The 19,252-nt window shown below is 39.9% G+C and overlaps 2 protein-coding genes across 7 annotated transcripts in view; one reads left to right on the top strand and one right to left on the bottom strand.

The window, feature by feature from the left end:
* Positions 1-4,659, bottom strand: part of relch (RAB11 binding and LisH domain, coiled-coil and HEAT repeat containing) — a 41,534-nt gene extending 36,875 nt beyond the window's left edge. For 5 of the 6 annotated variants that reach the window (XM_020630974.3, XM_020630978.3, XM_029276851.2 and 2 more), the window contains exon 1: positions 4,148-4,658. In XM_020630974.3, the coding sequence (XP_020486630.1) occupies positions 4,148-4,580 (433 nt within the window). In that variant the 5' untranslated portion in view covers positions 4,581-4,658. Of the gene's footprint in view, positions 1-4,147 lie in introns of all 6 variants that reach the window. The other variant, XM_029276850.2, reaches the window with a different exon arrangement.
* pign (phosphatidylinositol glycan anchor biosynthesis, class N) lies at positions 4,645-18,989 on the top strand. Its single transcript, XM_020630981.3, has 29 exons — positions 4,645-5,317; positions 5,916-6,194; positions 6,366-6,487; positions 6,637-6,735; positions 6,838-6,944; positions 7,220-7,344; positions 7,460-7,590; positions 7,745-7,864; positions 8,061-8,101; positions 8,224-8,283; positions 8,710-8,802; positions 9,418-9,473; positions 9,831-9,909; positions 10,275-10,457; positions 10,571-10,710; positions 11,304-11,403; positions 11,580-11,672; positions 12,061-12,152; positions 13,197-13,302; positions 13,430-13,538; positions 15,638-15,740; positions 15,886-15,988; positions 16,352-16,438; positions 16,664-16,719; positions 17,169-17,244; positions 17,499-17,572; positions 17,819-17,861; positions 17,969-18,021; positions 18,163-18,989. The coding sequence occupies exons 2-29, from the start codon at positions 5,968-5,970 to the stop codon at positions 18,284-18,286; spliced, it is 2,802 nt and encodes a 933-aa protein (XP_020486637.1). The 5' UTR covers positions 4,645-5,317; positions 5,916-5,967; the 3' UTR covers positions 18,287-18,989.
* Positions 18,990-19,252: the final 263 nt, after the last annotated feature.

The raw sequence follows: 19,252 nt of genomic DNA, 5'->3' as shown, positions 1-19,252 counted from the left end.
AAAAATGTAAAAATCTGTACTCGGGGCTCTGGATGTTTAGCACTGGAAATGTTCTGGTTTACTGTTTGCAGTCCAAGCTGTATTGACCAATTACGTAAATATTATTGCACGAGGCCACCCATATGTTACTGAAGGGCGCTTCAGCGGCTCATCGGCCGCAGCCGCCATGCTAGAAACGGAAAGCAATTTAAAAGTTTCCTTTTCTCTCAAGGACAGACCTGACAATGCTTGAATTTGTATTTTTTATACAAATCTGCATCATGACGCAGACTTTTGGTAAAGTTATGGCCCATTAATTGCAAGTAAATCACAAGACAACTGGTTTGTTTTACAGGATCATACCACTGAGGTTAGCCTGAGGGAAGCCTCTGTGCAACTTTTTCTCCTTTGAACTAAGGCTCATGAGAAGAATTGGCGCTCCACCAAGGAATGTAATGGACCAAGAAATGACAGCGTTTACGTTGCAGACACAAAGGCTGCACAGAAAACTAAGTGTTTAACTGTCATTTAACTATTGGCTACTCTAGAATTATAAAAAAAAATTGGCATTAGTTCCCAGGGACATATATCATTGTCAGATAAAGCTAGACGATTCTTGCTGATGGGTTCTGAGACTGCAGAAACCTTAATGAAACGCTGAGAGGTGAAAAAGTAGCTGTTTCAGAGGCTGTCCAGAACGAGATAGGAATCTGGCAGGCCCTCCAACAATATGATTAATAGCTTTCTCACACAAAACCAACTCCCTGCCCTAGACAGAGAAAATTATAGAGACATTTCTATGTGAAAAAAATATGAGTTCATGTGAGGCTGGGCAAACCAATGAGTGCTCCTTAAAGAGAGGTACACATGGTATACAATCTTGATCAATCAATTCTACTGTTGCTGTTATTTACTGTCAACTATGCATTAGGGTTAGCAGCTGTTTAAAGACGCACTTTACAAACTAACTATTTGTCCTGAGATTTGACGTCCCTTTTCTTTCTTCTATATTATGTGTAATGAGGCGGACCACACAAACTCCTTATATGTGGCAGCTTACTGTCAACCTGGTACTTTGCAATTTAAGTGACTTGCATGCTACCTTTAAAGCTCCTCATATCATGTGAGCAAATGACCATCTGACTAGACAATGAAGTGTGGAGAATCGATCATGCTTCCTTGCTGCAAATTAGCAAGGTGGTGAAAGATGCCATGCTGTGTTGCTTAAAGCAACAGCTGTAGTCCATGCTTCTTCAACACAGTCATTAAGCATACTCACTGCAATCGAATGCAGCCACCGTTAAGGGATTCTTAATGAAAGATTAATAACTGGATGATGTGTGCTTAAAGTTTGCCTTTATAATGACCAAGATGATACAGGAATAATCTCAGAGTAAGAAGAATAAGAACGGTTGCATGCATGGTTTAGCTCAGTTGGCAGAGCAGGTTCCCGCCCCATGTGCAGAGGCGATAGTCCTCGTCGCACTGGTCGCATGTTTGCATCCCGATCCCGATGCTGTTTGGTTCATGCATCCCCCTCTCTCTCTTCCCACATTTCCTGCCTCGCTAGCTCTCCTAATAATGCCCAAAAATTCTCTAAAAACTCTTTTAAAAATAAAAGATTCTGATAAGGAATCAGAACTCTAAACATAAGTCTATAAGTAAAGCAACATTTATAAACTAGGGCATGGGCCAGCTAAGCAAACAGTCATCACCCTCCACTGATTAATGATTACTTCTTTTCTCTTGCTTTTTGACAAGCTGGACAAGTTGTGCTGTGTCACCATATTGGACTGTCTAAGCGTCTATTTGATCACATAGTGCATCCTTTATCTTCCTTCTTAGAAATTGATTTCTCAGTGCAAAATGAATTCCCCAAAAAATCAATTAATCAAGTTAGTCAATTTAATCAGTTAATCTAAGATGCTGACTTTGTATTGCATTAATATTGGACAGTATGAGAATCACGGCCACAAGCAACACAGTGAAGGTGTTACTGTGAGCTTGACATTCGGACATCTAATTATGCACCCTTTTTTATTTTTTTGCGATATTTATTACTCAATTTGTTCATATTTCTTCTTTCCATATTGTGTTTGAACCCGAACAGCACTTTGGTCAAGTCAGGTAGTTTTAAATGTGCTATATAAATAACCTATATGATATAACAACAGACTACCTATGTTCAACCTTACACTCCTCCATAGCTATCACATTGACTCAATGTCAGTGTTGCAACAGGGGATCTGTCAAGTCCTGTCATGCATTTTGAAGACATCATGAAATATTTATTCTGTTTTCTACCGTACTCCAAACTGTTACAGGGTTATAACTACAGCAACCAGCACTTTGCAACTATTACACATGGCAAAGTCTGGTTTGGTTTTCGACTATCACATATAGGACATTAGTCTACTTAAGTATTTAATTCCACAGGCTGGGTTTTTTTCCTCACAGGAATTGAATTTGACTGGTTGCCATCTGCCCCGTGCCACTTGCTTAGACCAAAACTCAAGACTTAACAACAGTCCCTTGGGACATCCGGCTTTTGTCAGTACTGCATCTGAATGAAGAAGAATACATCTTGTGCTTATAAAACGACACACTCTTTTTCATCAGCATTTATTTATATTCTGTGGTTCCCTGAGCTGGAAACCTGCCAATAGTTTTTACAATGTATATTCATCATCTGGCCTGGTTGCTCAGCCTGAACCAAAATAAAAAAGGTTACAATTGCACTGCTGTCATGACATACCAAAACCCTTATCCGAATCAGAGTATTATTGACCACAATTACATTGCACATGACTAATGGTGTCTTTTTCTCACAGTGACTTATGAGCAGAAAACAATAACAAATACCTATGTTTTCAGAGGCAGGTAAAAAAAAATGATGACTCAGTGTATTAGTGCTGAATCAATGACCTGAAAATGGGAGTAGGCTTAAGTCAATGTAACTCAAAGCCTTTAGTTCTCTCAGCAGCTAGTGTGTCTCCGATTGTTCAAAAGATAAGTTGGGTGTGTAACTATCCATTGGCTCACTGACATTGTTCTAAACTGTTCTGTCCTCAGGGGTCAAAGATAAATATACTGTAGATAAGAGTAAGCATATCACTGTGTGGTGAATACAGAGCAGAGGCTCTTCCATCAAAACCTTGATGTCAAAATAGCCTCATAGTGAGTTTTATTCATTTAAAGCACTCTCTGAATATAGCAAATGTAATGCTTCCAGACAAGCTGGAGCTCAGTGGTGCTTTACAGGTTTATGTTAAGTGTGGATGGGTGTGTTCAACTCACCTATGTGAAACTGGGCCACAAAAAAAAAGGTTTTTCCTTAGTTGAAGTAATGTCGCCCATGCTGCTCTGTAGCAAGCTATAATGACTTGTGGCTTGGGCTGTCGCCATGGTTACCATTTTCATGGCATATTAGTTATAGTGAAAAGGCTTTTATTTTCTGCCACTGTATAATGATGCATTTGATTTCATAAGACATGTAGAAGGGGGTAATTGAGAAAAGCCTGATTGCCCTTTACCAATAAACAAACATATTACTTCATCTCCCTTCCTGGCCCTGTAGAAATTGCTGGTGCAATTTAAAAAAATAAATTAAAAAAAAACACTAAGGAGGCAATAACTTCCTTAGCAAGATAATGTTGACCAAATGTAGTAGGATGCATACTTATCTTTGCTAGATGCATACAAAGAAAGTATATATGCACCGCTCCTGTAAATAAAAACATGCACTACTGATATGACCCTAATTAAGAAAGATAATGATAAAGCAGCCTTCCCTGCTTGTCTTGCCGATCCTGACCTCTGACCTCCCAATGCATAGACTGAAAGAGCGACGTGCTTATTCCTACAGGGATCAATTCCACTGATCATGGATCTTTTACAATACCACACATTCATCTCATTCAGTCATGTGCTGTATCCGAAACTACTCTATCACACCTAGACCATCACGTTTATTTGATCCTGTGATGCTGACCCACAAAACCAGCCTGTTGGCTCCGGGCCCTGGACTAGGGAAGCAGGTGCTGCAAGCGGATATCTCATGATCGATTGGCTTTCAGAGCTAGCGTTAGCTGGCTAGCGAGCTAACTGTTTAATGCAGCATTATAACAGAGCTGACACAGCTGACAGCTAGCTACATGACGTGACTTACTCAGTGGTCCTCCAGGTCCGAGTACCTGGTCTTTGGCCGGCGGGGTGCCGCTCTGTCGCTCGAAGTTGCCAGGGTTGGAGAAATAATCTCTTAGCCTCGGAAGCTCCCTGCCTGCCTCCAACAGTTCAGTGTGAAGCTCCAGGGCCGTCAGGATGTACTGGTCCCGTAAAAGCTGAGCAGCAATAACATCCACAGATACCCGTGTGTCGGCGCTGCCTGCCATAGCGGAGGTAGCTGCAGCCGACACAGCGATGCCGTCTCCGCTGGGGCTGGTCCGGGTGCTTGACAGCAGCAGCGTCGGAGGCTCGGGGTTTCCCAGCGGCGGCCCCGGAGCCCCGTCACTCGGGCTTCTCTCTGTGTCAACACTTTCATTAGGCCGTCGTTCAGCTTCTTCCTCAGAATCACTGAGGTTAAACGGGTTCACAGACGCCATTTTTGCACTATAAAGATTTTAGCAATGTAGGCTTGCTAAGCTAATCAGACCCGTTTCTTCCTGAATGGAAAGCTAGCTACTTGTTTGGTAGGTGGTTTGACAAGTGGGAAAGGATGCGACGTTGTGATTGGCCAAATGATAGAGAGTCCCGCCTCTTTCATGGGATGGATGGAAAATGATTGGACGAGGGAGAGACAGAAAGGAAAAAGGGCAGGGCACATCTGACAGCTGATAGCCTGTGATACTTAATGTATCAAAAAGCTCGATTTCATATATTAAACTTTCATGAATGAAGAGTTAAAATAATTAAATCCAAAGTAATCTCTTTAAACTCAGAAGCTTCATCTTAAACGGAATTTCTCGCTAGAAGTTGACTATTGTGAATACAATACCCACAATTCAACTGCAAAGTACATACGTCAACGTAAGACGTCATAGTCAATACACGGAAGTGGATGTTCATGCAACCTGTATTTCTTGTAATCTGCTTACAGTGAGGGACAGTCGGTTTTGTAAAAGGACGCACCTAAACACTACGTTGATCCCTTTTCGCATGCCAAGGTCTAAATCTATCGGGACTTGCTGATTTATATAATTGGTCCGCTGCAAGATAGTAATAGAAGTTAAATCAGGTGAATGGGTGAAAGGGAACTGGGATAGTTCTGCATTTCCATTCATTCATCATTAAGTCCGGGTATCCTATTTGTATGGGCTTAGTCCAGTTCCGTCACATACAGGTAAGGAGACTTTTTGCATGGTGTAAGATGGAATCGATTTTCTGATTTCCTCTCTTGTAAGCAGACTCTAATGTTTACAATGCTCGTAATGAATATTCAGATTTACCGACCATTAAAGTCATTATTGGCTCAGGGCATAAGGTGACAGAAGGATTACCCCTCACCCTTAAGCAGTCTTTACATGGACACCTTCTGGTTGACTGGTGTGTTGTATTTGACCTTTATAACACATCCTCCTAAATCATTTTCTAATTATTACAATTATTCTCCTAAACAATTTCTTTCTTTATTTTATCTTATTTACCATTTTGTTTTGTACCTTTTGCACTATTTGGAATGTATTACTGTAAATATTATTTATCTTATTTTACCTTATTTTGGTTGTATTGCACCACGGGACGGAGACAAACGCAATTTCGATTCCACTCTATGTCTGGCATATTTTGAAATTGACAATAAAGTTGACTTTGACTTTGATAAGCTAAAACCTTAACCCTGAACTCAAATATGTTGGACTTGGACTGTAAGCTTTTTGTTTGTCAAAAATAAAGGTATTCATTTGGATTCTGTGTCTTCATGTTTTGTCTCTTTTCCTCAGACTTCATCTCCCTCCATTGCTCTGCAGACCCAGCTCAGTATTAATACTCAAAATGAGGATGATCACCTTTTTATTGGTTGGACTGACAGTCCATGTGGTCTTCTTCATCTCCATCTTTGACATCTACTTCACCTCTCCCCTGGTCCATGGAATGACACCCCAAGCCACTCCGCTGGTACCCCCCGCCTCCAGACTGGTGTTGTTGGTAGCCGACGGTCTCAGAGCAGACAGTCTCTACACACTTCTCCAAAACGGATCATCCAGAGCGCCATACTTGAGGTTAGGAAGATGATACACAGTGAAGAGCTTCAGTGTGGTATGTTTGTGTGCTTATTGATTACACCTGCAGAAGAAGAAGTAACAGCTAATATCTATACTGCGTCTCTGTCATGTTAATAACTGGTCAGTAACTGGTGTTTTTGTGTTCATGTCTATTTGTCCTAACATAAGGAAAGTGATTGAAGAGAGGGGTACCTGGGGTGTGTCGCACACACACGTTCCCACTGAGACTCGTCCCGGACATGTCGCTCTCATTGCGGGCTTCTACGAGGATGTTAGCGCTGTTGCTAAAGGTAGGTGTGCATCAATGCGGGCAGTGACATGAGAGGTTTTGGAAACAGGATGAATAGTAAACTTATTTGACATCTATGTGATTGTGCATGTGTGTGTTTGTGTGTGTGAGACTGCACGTGCAATTACCTCTTTTTTTTTGTGTATTCAGGGTGGAAAGAGAATCCAGTAGAGTTTGACTCTGTGTTTAATGAGAGCAGACACAGCTGGTGCTGGGGCAGCCCTGATATTCTGCCCATGTTTTCCAAAGGTACATAACATGAGCTCACATACTCACCAAAAAGTTCACAGATAGACTGTAGTTTAATAAAAACTTTTTTTTAATATGACATTTTGTACGCTGATCTTCCAGGTGCCAGTGGAGACCATATGTATACCCACACATACCCCGCTGGAGAGGAGGACTTTGCCTCCACAGACGCCTCCAGGCTGGACACATGGGTGTTCACACAAGTCAAAGTATGGTAGTGGAATTGTTAACAATAACAATGACTTGTATAATTAAAATCTGATATACTATTGGCATTATTTGACTGTGTAGTGTACATATTTTACATTCTTATATTCTTTGTAATGTAATACAGTCAGTCATGTTTGTGTTTCTTACTGTGTAGTCAAATGATGGATCTTCAAGGCAAAACATGTGCAGCCTCACAGAGCTGTTATAGGGAATATTGTACTGGCTGCACTTTTTCTAGCTTTTCAACAAATGTTTATTTCCCTCTCTGCACTAGACGTTCTTTGAGTCAGCAAAGTCTAACTCCAGTTTGAAGGCCAGCCTCCTGAAGGATAGGAATGTCTTCTTCCTTCATCTGCTGGGCATTGATACAAACGGACATGCTCACAGACCAATGTCCAAGTAAGAGAAACCTTGTTATTTTTCCACCTGTATTTAATTTATTTCTACTCAACATGTGTTTTCCAAAGCAGCATTCCCTTAATTTTCACTTACTTTATCTTTGTCTCTTCTCTAGGGAGTACCTGGATAACATTGCTCTCGTAGACACTGGCGTCGCTGAAATGGTGTCGATAATAGAAGAATTCTTTGATAATGACGGCCGAACGTCTTATGTGTTCACCTCTGATCATGGCATGACAAACTGGGGTAAGACTCTAGTTTGTGTATGTCTCCCTTCTGTACTCCAAACCACTGAATAAAACATTAAACCATCAGTTGTTTAGCATATGACATCACTAAAGTCTTTTTAAAAAATATTTTAACGTGTCTTTATATGTCTCTTTTTTGCATGTGTATCCAGGTTCACATGGTGCAGGCCATCCCTCTGAGACCCTCACCCCCTTGGTGGCATGGGGGGCTGGAGTTAACAGCGCCCACAAAGTCACTGAACCCCAACCATACGATGACGGGTACCTACAAGGTGCTAAACATTTTTGTTACTATACTCACAGCTGGTTGTTTGAATGTCTCTGGAACATGTTTAGGACCCTGGTTTGTGTTGTTATTTTAGGAAGGCAGGTTGTAAGTTTGTATTTTTTATTTTAAATGAAAAGTAAAAAACAAGCAGTTTCTTTAAGTTTTTATTGTCTTTATTTTATCCTCACTGTTTCTCTCAGAGTGGAACCTGCAGCACACTCGTAGAGTTGACGTTAATCAGGTAATGATGTCACTGATGACTATTACAACTAAAAATAAGATATGTTAAAGCATTGATTATAAAAACTCAGTTATTAAAGTGGTTTTCTTTTCTTTCCTTCTTTTTTTGAAATGTTTGTGCAGGCAGACATTGCTCCCCTAATGGCCTCTCTCATTGGCGTGCCTTTTCCTCTGAACTCTGTGGTAAGTCCAGATATAAACTACATAAGACAAAGTAAATACTCTGGTTCTTTTTGATGTAAAGCTGTTTGCAAGCATTCACTGCTGTATGAGTTGTCTATACACAATTAGAAGAGTCCAGGAGCCGGGTCCAGCCCTCAAGATGTTTTCTGCTGCATATTTTTCACATTGATTTCCAGTTAGCCTATACACTTAAAAACACTTTTTAGAAAAATGTGTCTGCCAAGTTAATGTCAGTTCATATATTAAGTTGTTAAAATTGCTTGTTAACAACTTGTGAATGCCCAAGATAAACAGTAGGCTAATGGTAAGTAAAAATGGCCCTACAAAGAGAATTACATTTGTTTTTAAGTGTCCACTGGTTTAAGTACCAACATAAAATAGATTTAGTTTTCTGTAAAACAAAAAAATGTTTTTGTGTCTCATCAGGGTGTGTTACCTCTCCTCTACCTCAACAACAGTGACCAGTTCAAGGCAGAGAGCATGTACACTAATGCTATTCAAATACTAGAACAGTTCAAGGTAGGAGATCATGCAGCTATATTTCCTCTCTGATGTTCTTCGTTCACTTTGTTGTTTAATTAATGGTGCTGTTATTCTTTTTTTAATTTGTAACAATGTGATCAATTACAATAACACCGGTATAATGACACATAAAGTCTGAATATTTTGGGAATACCACACACGCGCGCACATTAAAACATTAAAAACAGTTCATATCATGGTTCAGATCTCATTTAGGATGTTTTCTGCACTCATGATAAATGACTCTGTAGCGCCCCCCCCCCAGAGTCCCTCTGGCAACTAAAAATGTATTAAATGTAATGTAGAGCATCTTGTGAGGAAGGTTCTACTTGAGCATTGGTTTAAAAAATAATGGAATACTTAACGTGTTGGCACATCAGCACCACTCACTGTCATAAGTATCTGAAAAGATTGTGCAAGAAACCGAGTCTGAAGAAGGGCAGTCTAACAGGCAGCCTGAACATTCCCGAAGTTTTACAACTTCATTCTCATAATCTCAGACTTAATGTCTATCTAGTACAGTGAGACGTAGTGGTGAGGCCGGTACTTGTTTTGTAATGCTGAAATAAAATGTACAAATCCATGGTGACAGAGATTTTTTTTTTCCCCCAGGTGAAAATGACCCAGAAAAAGGAGACGACCTTGTCTTTTCTCTTCACCCCATACCAGTAAGTATAATGAATGCATTGTGATTTGTAATGACATAGAAGTGAATCAGTTGCTTTTTTTTTTTTTTCTTTTTGCTGTGTGTTCAGTCTTTTTAAAGGATCCATTTCCATTCTCATCATGTGTTTGCATGGTTTGAGGATTTTCTTCATTGAGAACTCTAATAAAAAGGTTTCTTGATCGGGGATTCTGTTTGTGGCATTTGCAACATTTAAGCAGAAAAAAATGCAATGTTTTGAATGTGTTGTTTTTGTTAAATATGAAAGAAAAAAAAAAGACATCACAACACATGTAAGACTCCATTTAAATTCAAGGCACCACAAACACACTTCAATCTTTCTGCCTCACTGTTTTCCCAGGCCTCTAACTGAGTCAAAACAAGCAGAATTTACACACAAGGCCAGAATACTGATTCAGCTGGAGAAGTATGAAGACGCTGTGAGTATTTAGAAATCAGTGAATTATAGATTAATCCTGGGTCATTTAATACATTAAGCTCGTGTTGAAACATGGTGTTGACATTACACTAAAGGTGCATTAGTCCACTCTGTTGCAAAGTAAAACAAACAGGTGAGTAACACCTCGCTGACACTGCCTGACATTAATGGAACCAGCTTAACTGCGATAAATCCTGCCTAGATCAACAAACCTACACTGTGTCTGCCTTGCTTGCATGGTGTTGTTTTCCTTCTGATTTGATCGGCTACTTTACATTCCTGTATATATTAATCTTCTTTCCACTATCTCCATACATCATTCACTTTTGCTGAAGCGCCCTGTGTCCCTTCACGTGTCCCTTCCAGATCTCTCTGTGCCAGGCTCTGATATCTCGTTCTCTGGAGGGCCTCGTCTACTACCACAACTACGACAGGTTCTTCCTGGGTTGCAGTGTGGTGTTTGGATTTGTCGGCTGGACCTCATATGTTGTCCTGGTCATACTGAAGACTCATGCCAGCCTGGACAGAAATCCCAGCCTCCTCAGACAGGTCAGGGCACACTCTGTAATACCATATCTTTTTTTGTTTTTCACCAAAACCAGTTATGAAACTTGATTTTCTGGCTAAGTTACATTTCTGGTATTGCTTCTTTATGTTTACAGACTCCAAGCCGTAGTCTGGCAAGGCTGTGTATGTGTGTGACAGTGGGGATCACTGTGTTCCTGCTTATCCAAAGGAGCCCCGTTACCTACTACATTTACTGCCTTCTGCCTGTTCCTGTGTGGTACTCTGTCCTTAAAGAGTGAGTGACATGCACCTTTAAGTTGATGCACAAGAGATAACAACCTGCAACACATCTGCACATATACATCAGGGTCTAAGAAGTTGAATGTGTGTAGTTCCTGCATACATGAAGTGGTGGAGCTAATCCCACACACAGACTCAGGGTGTCAAACAAATCCAAACACAATAATAAAATCAGCATTTTATGACTGAATTAAGCTTTTTTTTTTTTAATTGGCTGTAATTCAACACACACACACACACACACACACACACACACACACACACACACACACACACACACACACACACACACACACACACACACACACACACACACACACACACACACACACACACACACACACACACACACACACACACACACACACACACACACACACACACACACACACACACACACACACACACACACACACACACACACACACACACACACACAGCTCAGCCGCAGTGAAGTGTTAATTAGATCCTTTGAACGGCTGCTGAATCCATTCACGTGTCCATTCTGTAAATGGATGAAAAGGTGGTCTTTGCAGTTTCCTTTTTCCCCTTTTATCGCAGGAAAAATAATTTTTGATCTATTTTTAGGAGTGGAACTCTAACAGATTTGATCCGCTCTGCTCCCTCGCTGCCCCTGTGGAAATGTTTCTGCTATTTTGTGCTGGTGGCGTTTGGAATCGAGCTGCTGGTAGGTGTTTACATTGTGTTCCCAATTCATAATTAGATACCTACCTATGCTCGCACTCTAGTATTTAACTGATCGATACAAACGGTCAATATTTCAGATTTATCCAAATCACAAGCAGCAGTATGAGGTTACTCTGTAGTGTGCTTTGGATGACAACTTACCTTTGCTGCCCCCAGGTGGTGAGCTTCTTTCATCGCGCCATGCTGACAGTTGGCCTCACTTCCCTCTCTCTCTGGCCGTTCGTGTCCAGTCTTTTTGGCAGAGCAAAGGTAAATGTTCCACGCGTCATCAGCTCTTCACTATCAGTCAGAGGAAAGTTAACCCTGACGTAAAAAAAAGAAAATAATATTTGATTACTTTAATTTCCACACATGAAATGGAAAATGATCTCCCTCCAGGAAGTTTGTAAATAGGAGGGAAAGTGAAAATACTTATTTGACATAGCACTTATTCTGAACCCTGACTGTATCGTTTCCTAAATCTTTATATCTTCTTTTTTTTATCACTACACTGCCATGAGGGAAATTGTAAGATTCAATATAAACTGCATATGAAACATTCTATTTAATGTAACCATCACTGCTCATTTTCTCATCAGATAAATGGCTCATCAGTCCATTTAACTTTATAACCTTATTGTCCTCTGTGTCTGTGAAGGTTCGTGCTCTGAGCTGGTCTCTGGGCTGCCTGTGTTTGGCTGCTTTCCCCCTGATGCCTGTTGTGGGTAGAGAGCCTAACATACATCTGGTGTGAGTGTTTCCTCTATTTGCTTATATTTATCAGAATGTTTACCACAGACTTCTGCTGTGGTAAAAAAAACCCAAAACATTCAGGTCACTTTGACATAGATACAAAGTAAGTGGGTTATGGTTAGTGGTGAAATCGGTTTGGATATCATGAACGCCCCTCGTTTGCCGCACGACAACAGAGCAACAAAATCTCCGTATTCAACCGTGGACGTTCCGAGTGTCTACCAAACATACTGTACACGATGAATGTACGAGGAAAAACAACAGGTAAAGTGGAGAGTAACGGTGAAGACAGAGACACACTGTACAAGATAAGAAAAACATGTAAAGAATACATACATGACTGTGTGACTCTATTATACATTGTGAATCTATTAAACATTGAGATGTTTAATACATCTCAATGTTTACTTTGTGCTGAATGATTACTGTTGGTGTTTCGTGAATGAAGCACTTTTGTGTTTGCGCAAAGGGAAGTTTGTGAAAATTGGTATTTTTACCATTGGTATATTTACTGGTAACCATGGACTGCATTAATTCAATTCAGTCTAGAAGTGATGAAATGATTCTAGTCACTAATGGTAGTTAGTTATTTGTTGGATGTCCCGTGTGCTTTAAAGAAACATGGGGATTCCAGGGGCATCTCAAAATAAAGTAGCCTAGTCCTTCTTGATAGTCCTTCTGGCAAGAGAATAAACGGTTTAAAAACATAACCAGACTGTTTACCACCTCAAGTGAATTAACCTAACCTATCCCCAGTCAGATCCATATAGGTAATGTAAGGTCTGTCTCCCTTGTATTCATTTTACTCTGAAATAACTTTGAATGGAACTTTAGATGTCTGGGGATAAGCCGCACAGCAGTCAGGTAGTTATTTAAAGCTATAATAAACTGCATATTTTGTTTATTTAGGTAAAGCATTATGAAAAATTTTGCTGTGCGTGCTCAGCACATGCATCTGCCATTTCCCTCTGGGCTAAGCCCCAGATGTTTCAGAAACCTATAGAAATAAAAAGGTAACACATTGTTTGTTTGTTTGTTCAGTACCTGCGCAGGTCTTCTCACTCTCTTCACCTCAGCCTGTTACCTCTGGTCCTCACGACATAGGACACCGCTGCACCTCAGCGACAGGCCCCAGTTTGTCGCACAGGTAAGAAGTGCAGTGCATGTCATTTTGCACTGTGTGTAAATGGTTTTGTGTCTGTAACTGCATTTTGTGACTGTGCCTTCCAACAATAAATAAATGAAACAAACAAACTACCGGTTCATCCCGACAGATGCTCCTCGTGGCAGTGTGTGCGTACGTGCCCTCGCTCACACACTCCAGCCTGCAGCAGAAACAGGGTCTGCCTCTTCTTAATCAGATCATCAGCTGGACCACATTAGGTAGGTGGGCGTGGGTAGAGATAATCTCATTTAGTGTTCCACACTTTAGGATAACCTGGGGGGGAGGGGTTTCAACTCATATCCATCAATCATTTATGTTTATGTTTCAAAATGAGAAATCATCGACTACAATGGATAACTAAAATGAGCACACCCCTGTACAATGACTGAAACATTAACACAATTAAATCCTGTTTTTTTTTTGTTATGTTAAGGTTAAGAGTTAAGAGCTCTGACAGAAATGAGCTAATTCTTAAAATAAACAGAAGTGCTTATCTTAACAAACTATGACTGAAGACTTTATTAAAAAAAACTTGCATCAAAATAATTTTCTCTTTAGTAAATGTCTGTTCTTAATCTTTTAAATATCTCTTAAAATACTCTTAAAGATCTGGGGCTGCATTCAAAAAGCCTCCTGAATACTAAAAGTTTTTTAGAACCAAATCTTCTACGAGTTTCCCCTTAAAGTTAGGACTAGATCCTTATAAAGACGAAAGTGATTCACATAGCATGTTAGGCCTTAAAGGTGCACTATGTGGTGAAATTTGAAAGAAGGAGAAGTGAAATGATTAGTATTTGTATCAGTATCAGTATCAGTATTTGCTGAACTAAATACACAGACTTTAGTCAAAGGAAAGATTGGGTCCCTGGAGCACTGTTTGGAGCTTGAAAGCTACCAGGAGAGTTACGGTTTCACTGTTGTGGGCCCCCCCTCCATAACTTGTCACGTAGCATTTCATCTTCAAACAGTGTTCCAGGGACCACATTTTCCTCTGAGGACAGTTTGTGTTTAGAGTTACGAACATATATCATTTGTACATTTTTCTTTCAAATTTCTCTATCAAAGGTGTTAAACTGTGAGGAGGAGTGAGGAGGACTTTTAACAGGCAGGCTGAAGAGGAAATGGAGAAATGTTCTCCAAACACGACATTAAGAACATTCTTTTTGACTCATAGTTGGACATTTCAATCCATCTATGATTTTTTTTAAATAGAAAGTGAGACATGCATGTTGGGTTTGTCTACATGTGCTCACCTCCATAGGTGTATCCAATCACTAATTAAGGCTCATTACCTGCTGATGTAACGATCAGCATGTGAAGAAGCTGCTGCACAAGTGAGAATGTGATTTTCATCTTGTAGGCTGTATACTTTAAAAGTATGTCTTACAATTCATCACACAGAGACATTAATTCATAGTGATCATAATTACACTTTACTGCCCCTCTATGCCCATCATCACAAAGAGAGCACTTTTTTCTCTTTTTATTTTGGATAAACCAATCACAGCTTCTGAAAAAATGTGTGTCATACCTAGCAAATGGGGTCAACCATTCCTCCTCCACTTGGGGCGCACTTACAGCAGGCCCAGATGCCCCGTACCATATTAACTCGGAACATGCAGGACCCCATCAGATCAAGAAACACAAAAACAGGGCTCCCCTAACAAAAGAGTGTCACTGTTCATCAGGCTTTGTGTCCTTTGCCTAGACAATCTTTCAGTTTGAGTCGATTAGTGGGAAATTGTTTTTTCTTCTTGGGTGCCTTCCAAAGCAGTGGACCTCGTGCAATGTCAGGCCACACCAGTGTGAACAGAAAGTCATTGCGTCAAGTCAGAAAAACCTCAAAGTTCTTCAAAGAAGGGTTTGCGAAACTGGAAAACTTGCATGGTGTCGTCCTTTGAGGACTGCCAATGAGTTTTCTGTAACTTTAAGTCAATGCTGAACTGTATGTATGCTCTTGTTCTTGTTGGGTTTCAATTGTGCAATCTGATATTTCACTGGTTTCTTGTTGTACAGATATTTCTCTTTTTTACCAGGTGGAGCAATGCTGCATTAAACATAACCCTTAAACTGTGCACAAGTGAATGACTTTGTTCATGTAGTTTTTAGAAGATGCAAATTACAGATGCATTTCCTGTACTACATCTATAAGTTAGTAGTCTTGTCATTTTAGTTTGGTGTGATACAATTCTGGGAAAATGGAACCCTTTTGCATAATTTAACATTTCAGTGATATTGCACACACATGAATTCACTCTCACTTCTTTTCATGCTCTTCCAGCCTTAAAACCTCCCCCTCTCTCCTTTCTCTTTTCAGCATCTTCATTGCTTGTTCCTTTGTTGAGCTCCACACGTATTTTCCACCGCCTCCTCAGCATATTCCTGTCTCTCACAGCCACATACCTGCTGCTTAGCACTGGGTAAGACGGGATATTTCACACACGCACACACGCACACACAATGCAGCGGCACTGAAACATCAAAGGATGCCTTGTGTAGAGTTGTGTCAAACTTTCCAAAAAGGGAAATGTGAGTTGTTGTTTTTTTTTTTTTGTAACCACTCAGGTCAGAGGCCTTGTTTCCCCCTGTGTTGTCTTGGTTGATGTTTGTTTGGATCAACATTGAACAGGAAGCTATGCTGGCTCAGGGTGTCTCTGGGAGACAAGAGGTACGTGTTTCCAAACTTACATTTGGTTGAGCAGTGTGAGCTGCATGATCAATCAAGGATGCAAATTTAACGAGTCAAGCAGGTGTTACAAGTGATGGTCTGATTTTGCGGGATACGTATCTGTATCTGTTTACCACAACAACAATCATATTTCTTGATAGTGTTAACCCGGGCGGTAAATTACACAGATTATACAAATTTAATACAATATAATAAGATGTGTAGATTTAATCTGTCGTTTTGCCTGAAGCCCAAAAAAAAAAAAAAACATTCATAGGCTCTCACTTCTTCTGAATTCGGACACGTTTGGTTGTGTGCATGCTCACACACGGCATGTTTCTGTGTGTGTTTTCTCTCTTTCAGCTGTCCACTATTGATTTCTCAGCGAACATCGACATCACTAAGATGCGGCAGCTGAAGTTGGACGATATCAGAAGATCTTATTTTTTCGTATCCCTTTTGAGAGTCTTTGAAACAGTGACATTTATAGCTGAAGCTTATATAAACAACAAGAACAAAATATCAACCCGATTATCAAGAGGGAAGTTTGGAACTTTCATTGAATTGATGCTGATTTATTAGAAAAAAACATTTCATTTGTGATTAACTATAAATGATGAATTTGTTAGGTTATCATTGTTTCCGGTTGTTTCCTTGACTTCACATGTTCTTTAGGTATTTTTTATTATAACTGCTTTCTTCGGCACAGGGAACATAGCTTCTATTAACAGGTACATTCCTCTTGGTATCTTTGTTTAAAAGGCACTAACATGTATATGCCTGTGTGTGTGTGTGTGTGTGTGTGTGTGTGTGAGAAAGAGTTTGTGGGTTTTTTTGGCAGGAAGTTGTGTTTGTGGGGGAGGGGAGATAGGGCTATGCATTCTTAACCATTAGCAATGTGTCAATGAAAAGAGGAAGGAAAACAGTGATGTGTTAAAATAGAGTCTTATAGACATAAGACTCTTTTCCTTATTTGCATTGTGTCAACAAGATAGCTTTTTGTTCTGTATGTTTTATCTTACACCACTCACAGTTAATCTCTCTCTCCTGTTAAACAAAACAAAAACATCATCAAAGTTACTATTAAACTGCATCCTCTGGACAGATTATTGCCCTCATGAATTTAATATTCTGTACACTCTCTCTCTCTCTTTCTCTCTCTGCTTCATTTTCCCTGTAGTTTTGATCCAGCGTCTGTTTATTGCTTCCTCACGGTCTTCAATCCCTTCATCATGGGAGGTCTGATGATGTGGAAGGTACTATTATCATACGTACTTTGTTTCTCCTGCTACATATCTCTGCTATATCCTTAAAACGTGTTGTGTGTTTAAGATGTACTCCCTGCAGCCATGACCTTTTTTGGTGACCTGTTTAGCACAAGTCCTCTAAAAGTGCTCATTCATGTATTGCCTCACATTTATCATCGATAAGATTGTTAGCTGCATCAGTCTCAGTGGAGTGTTTGTATCTAAACGTCCTCATTAAATCTTTTTGTCTTTTGCTCTTCCAGGTTATTATTCCTTTCATCATAGTAATGTGCACGTTTGAGACCATCCAAGTTGCAACACAGCTCTCATCAAGAAGGTAACCCCTATCTATTGTTAATAAGATACTAAAGCTAATGTATCATCCTGTTGAGGAGCCTGCTAGGGGAATGGTTCAGTCATCTCTGACTGTCGAAGCCAATTTTACACAGTGGCCGGACCTGGTATTGCAGCCTCACTTCCTCTTGTAACACATACTCTAACAGTAGATTGAAGACATTTACTTTTAGCTCTACCTCTTGGAAGGCTTTTCCCTTCATCTGTTTCCTCTCTTTTTCTTTTCCAGTTTATTCCTCATCGTCTTGGTTATCTCCGACTTGATGGCTCTGGTAAGACATTTCCTGTGAGAGTCATCTCAAACATTATTACTCTCCCTCCTTTGAATTTGAACCCTTTAAACACTACATAACCATAAACTCACTCTCCCTCTCCTCAGCACTTTTTCTTCCTGGTGCAGGACTACGGCAGCTGGTTGGATATTGGCACCAGGTGAGTGAACAAGGACAGTCATGGTCTATAAGAAACAAATACATTCTAATAAATATATAAACCCAGTGTCTTTTATAAATGTTCCTTCAGCAACCATTTGTAAAGGTATATGTAATCCATGATTTATTTTCCCTTCTGCAGCATCAGCCATTATGTCATAGTGATGTCAATGACCATCTTCCTGATGTTACTCAGTGTGGTCACACATACCTTCACCTCAAAAAGACTCCTCCTGTGGAGAAGACCCAAGATGCACTTCACCTGAACAAACATGCATTGCTGTGAAACGGCTGTTTTGTATTTATTTGACTCTTTTTATGTACAGTATGTCTGATAAAGCTTTTGCCTTATGAAATCCCTTTACTTATTTAATATATGGTATAGGCTGGAAATACTCATTTCTATTGCTTTAGGGGAATTCTCCTCTTAAATGTCCCTTTAAAGCAGAAGTTTTACGTAGTCTTCTCAGAAGAATTTACAGTATGACTAAGTGTGAAAATGATTTGATGGACTAGGGTAGAATATAACTTGAAGTAAACATTTTCATAGGAAATGACTCATCTGCTGTTGTCTTTCCTTTGTATTATTGTTTGGTTATTTTTACATTGTTGTCATAATGTGATTGAAGGGAATTAATATTTTTTTTAACTATTAAGAATCAACTCATGGTTAAGCTGTAATGACTTTCTCTTACCTCTTGGTAAACCCATACTGACTTTCTCTTGCACTGCAGTCGCTTGAATACTCCCTTGTTTGACTGACGTTGTTTTTTTTACATTGATTCATTGATGAAGTCATAAAGTAGTTGATATTTTCCAAAGGTGCCGCTTCATCATCTAAAGAATGTTAATTTATTGAAATGCTGTTTCCTGTAAAGTTGCCTCCAATGTGTCATGTTGAGATGGAGAAGGGATGCTACTTTTATTTATCGTGTCTGTACTAATTAAACTGAAAGAGTAAACTAGAAACCTGTGTGTCGTTCCTAATACAACCATTAACAGCAGTCAACCAGGAGCCAGTGTAATACCTGGTTGACAACAATACCTGTTGTGCTCTATGCTCGCGTGTTACTGTAACTGTGGTGAAGTCCAGTGAGAAGTAAAACAGACATTTCCCTGATGTCAATAAACACTTGCAGGCAATGTGCAATAAAAAAAACGAAGTGTGGACTTCAGTAGAGTGAAAGAAAAAGAAAGGGGAGATTGTTTTACCTACAGATTATTCCATTGCC

This window comes from Labrus bergylta, chromosome 20 (genome assembly GCF_963930695.1).
Source record: "Labrus bergylta chromosome 20, fLabBer1.1, whole genome shotgun sequence".
NCBI lineage: Eukaryota > Metazoa > Chordata > Actinopteri > Labriformes > Labridae > Labrus > Labrus bergylta.
This window is presented reverse-complemented; position numbering and strand designations above follow the sequence as displayed.

What these genes read in the sequence shown, in the direction of transcription:
- pign (XM_020630981.3), top strand. Translation starts at nt 5,968, where the DNA reads ATGAGGATGATCACCTTTTTATTGGTTGGACTGACAGTCCATGTGGTC. An exon ending in TCCAGAGCGCCATACTTGAG is followed by an intron (nt 6,195 to 6,365) that starts GTTAGGAAGATG and finishes TCCTAACATAAG; the next exon opens with GAAAGTGATTGAAGAGAGGG. An exon ending in GAGCCTAACATACATCTGGT is followed by an intron (nt 12,153 to 13,196) that starts GTGAGTGTTTCC and finishes TTGTTTGTTCAG; the next exon opens with TACCTGCGCAGGTCTTCTCA.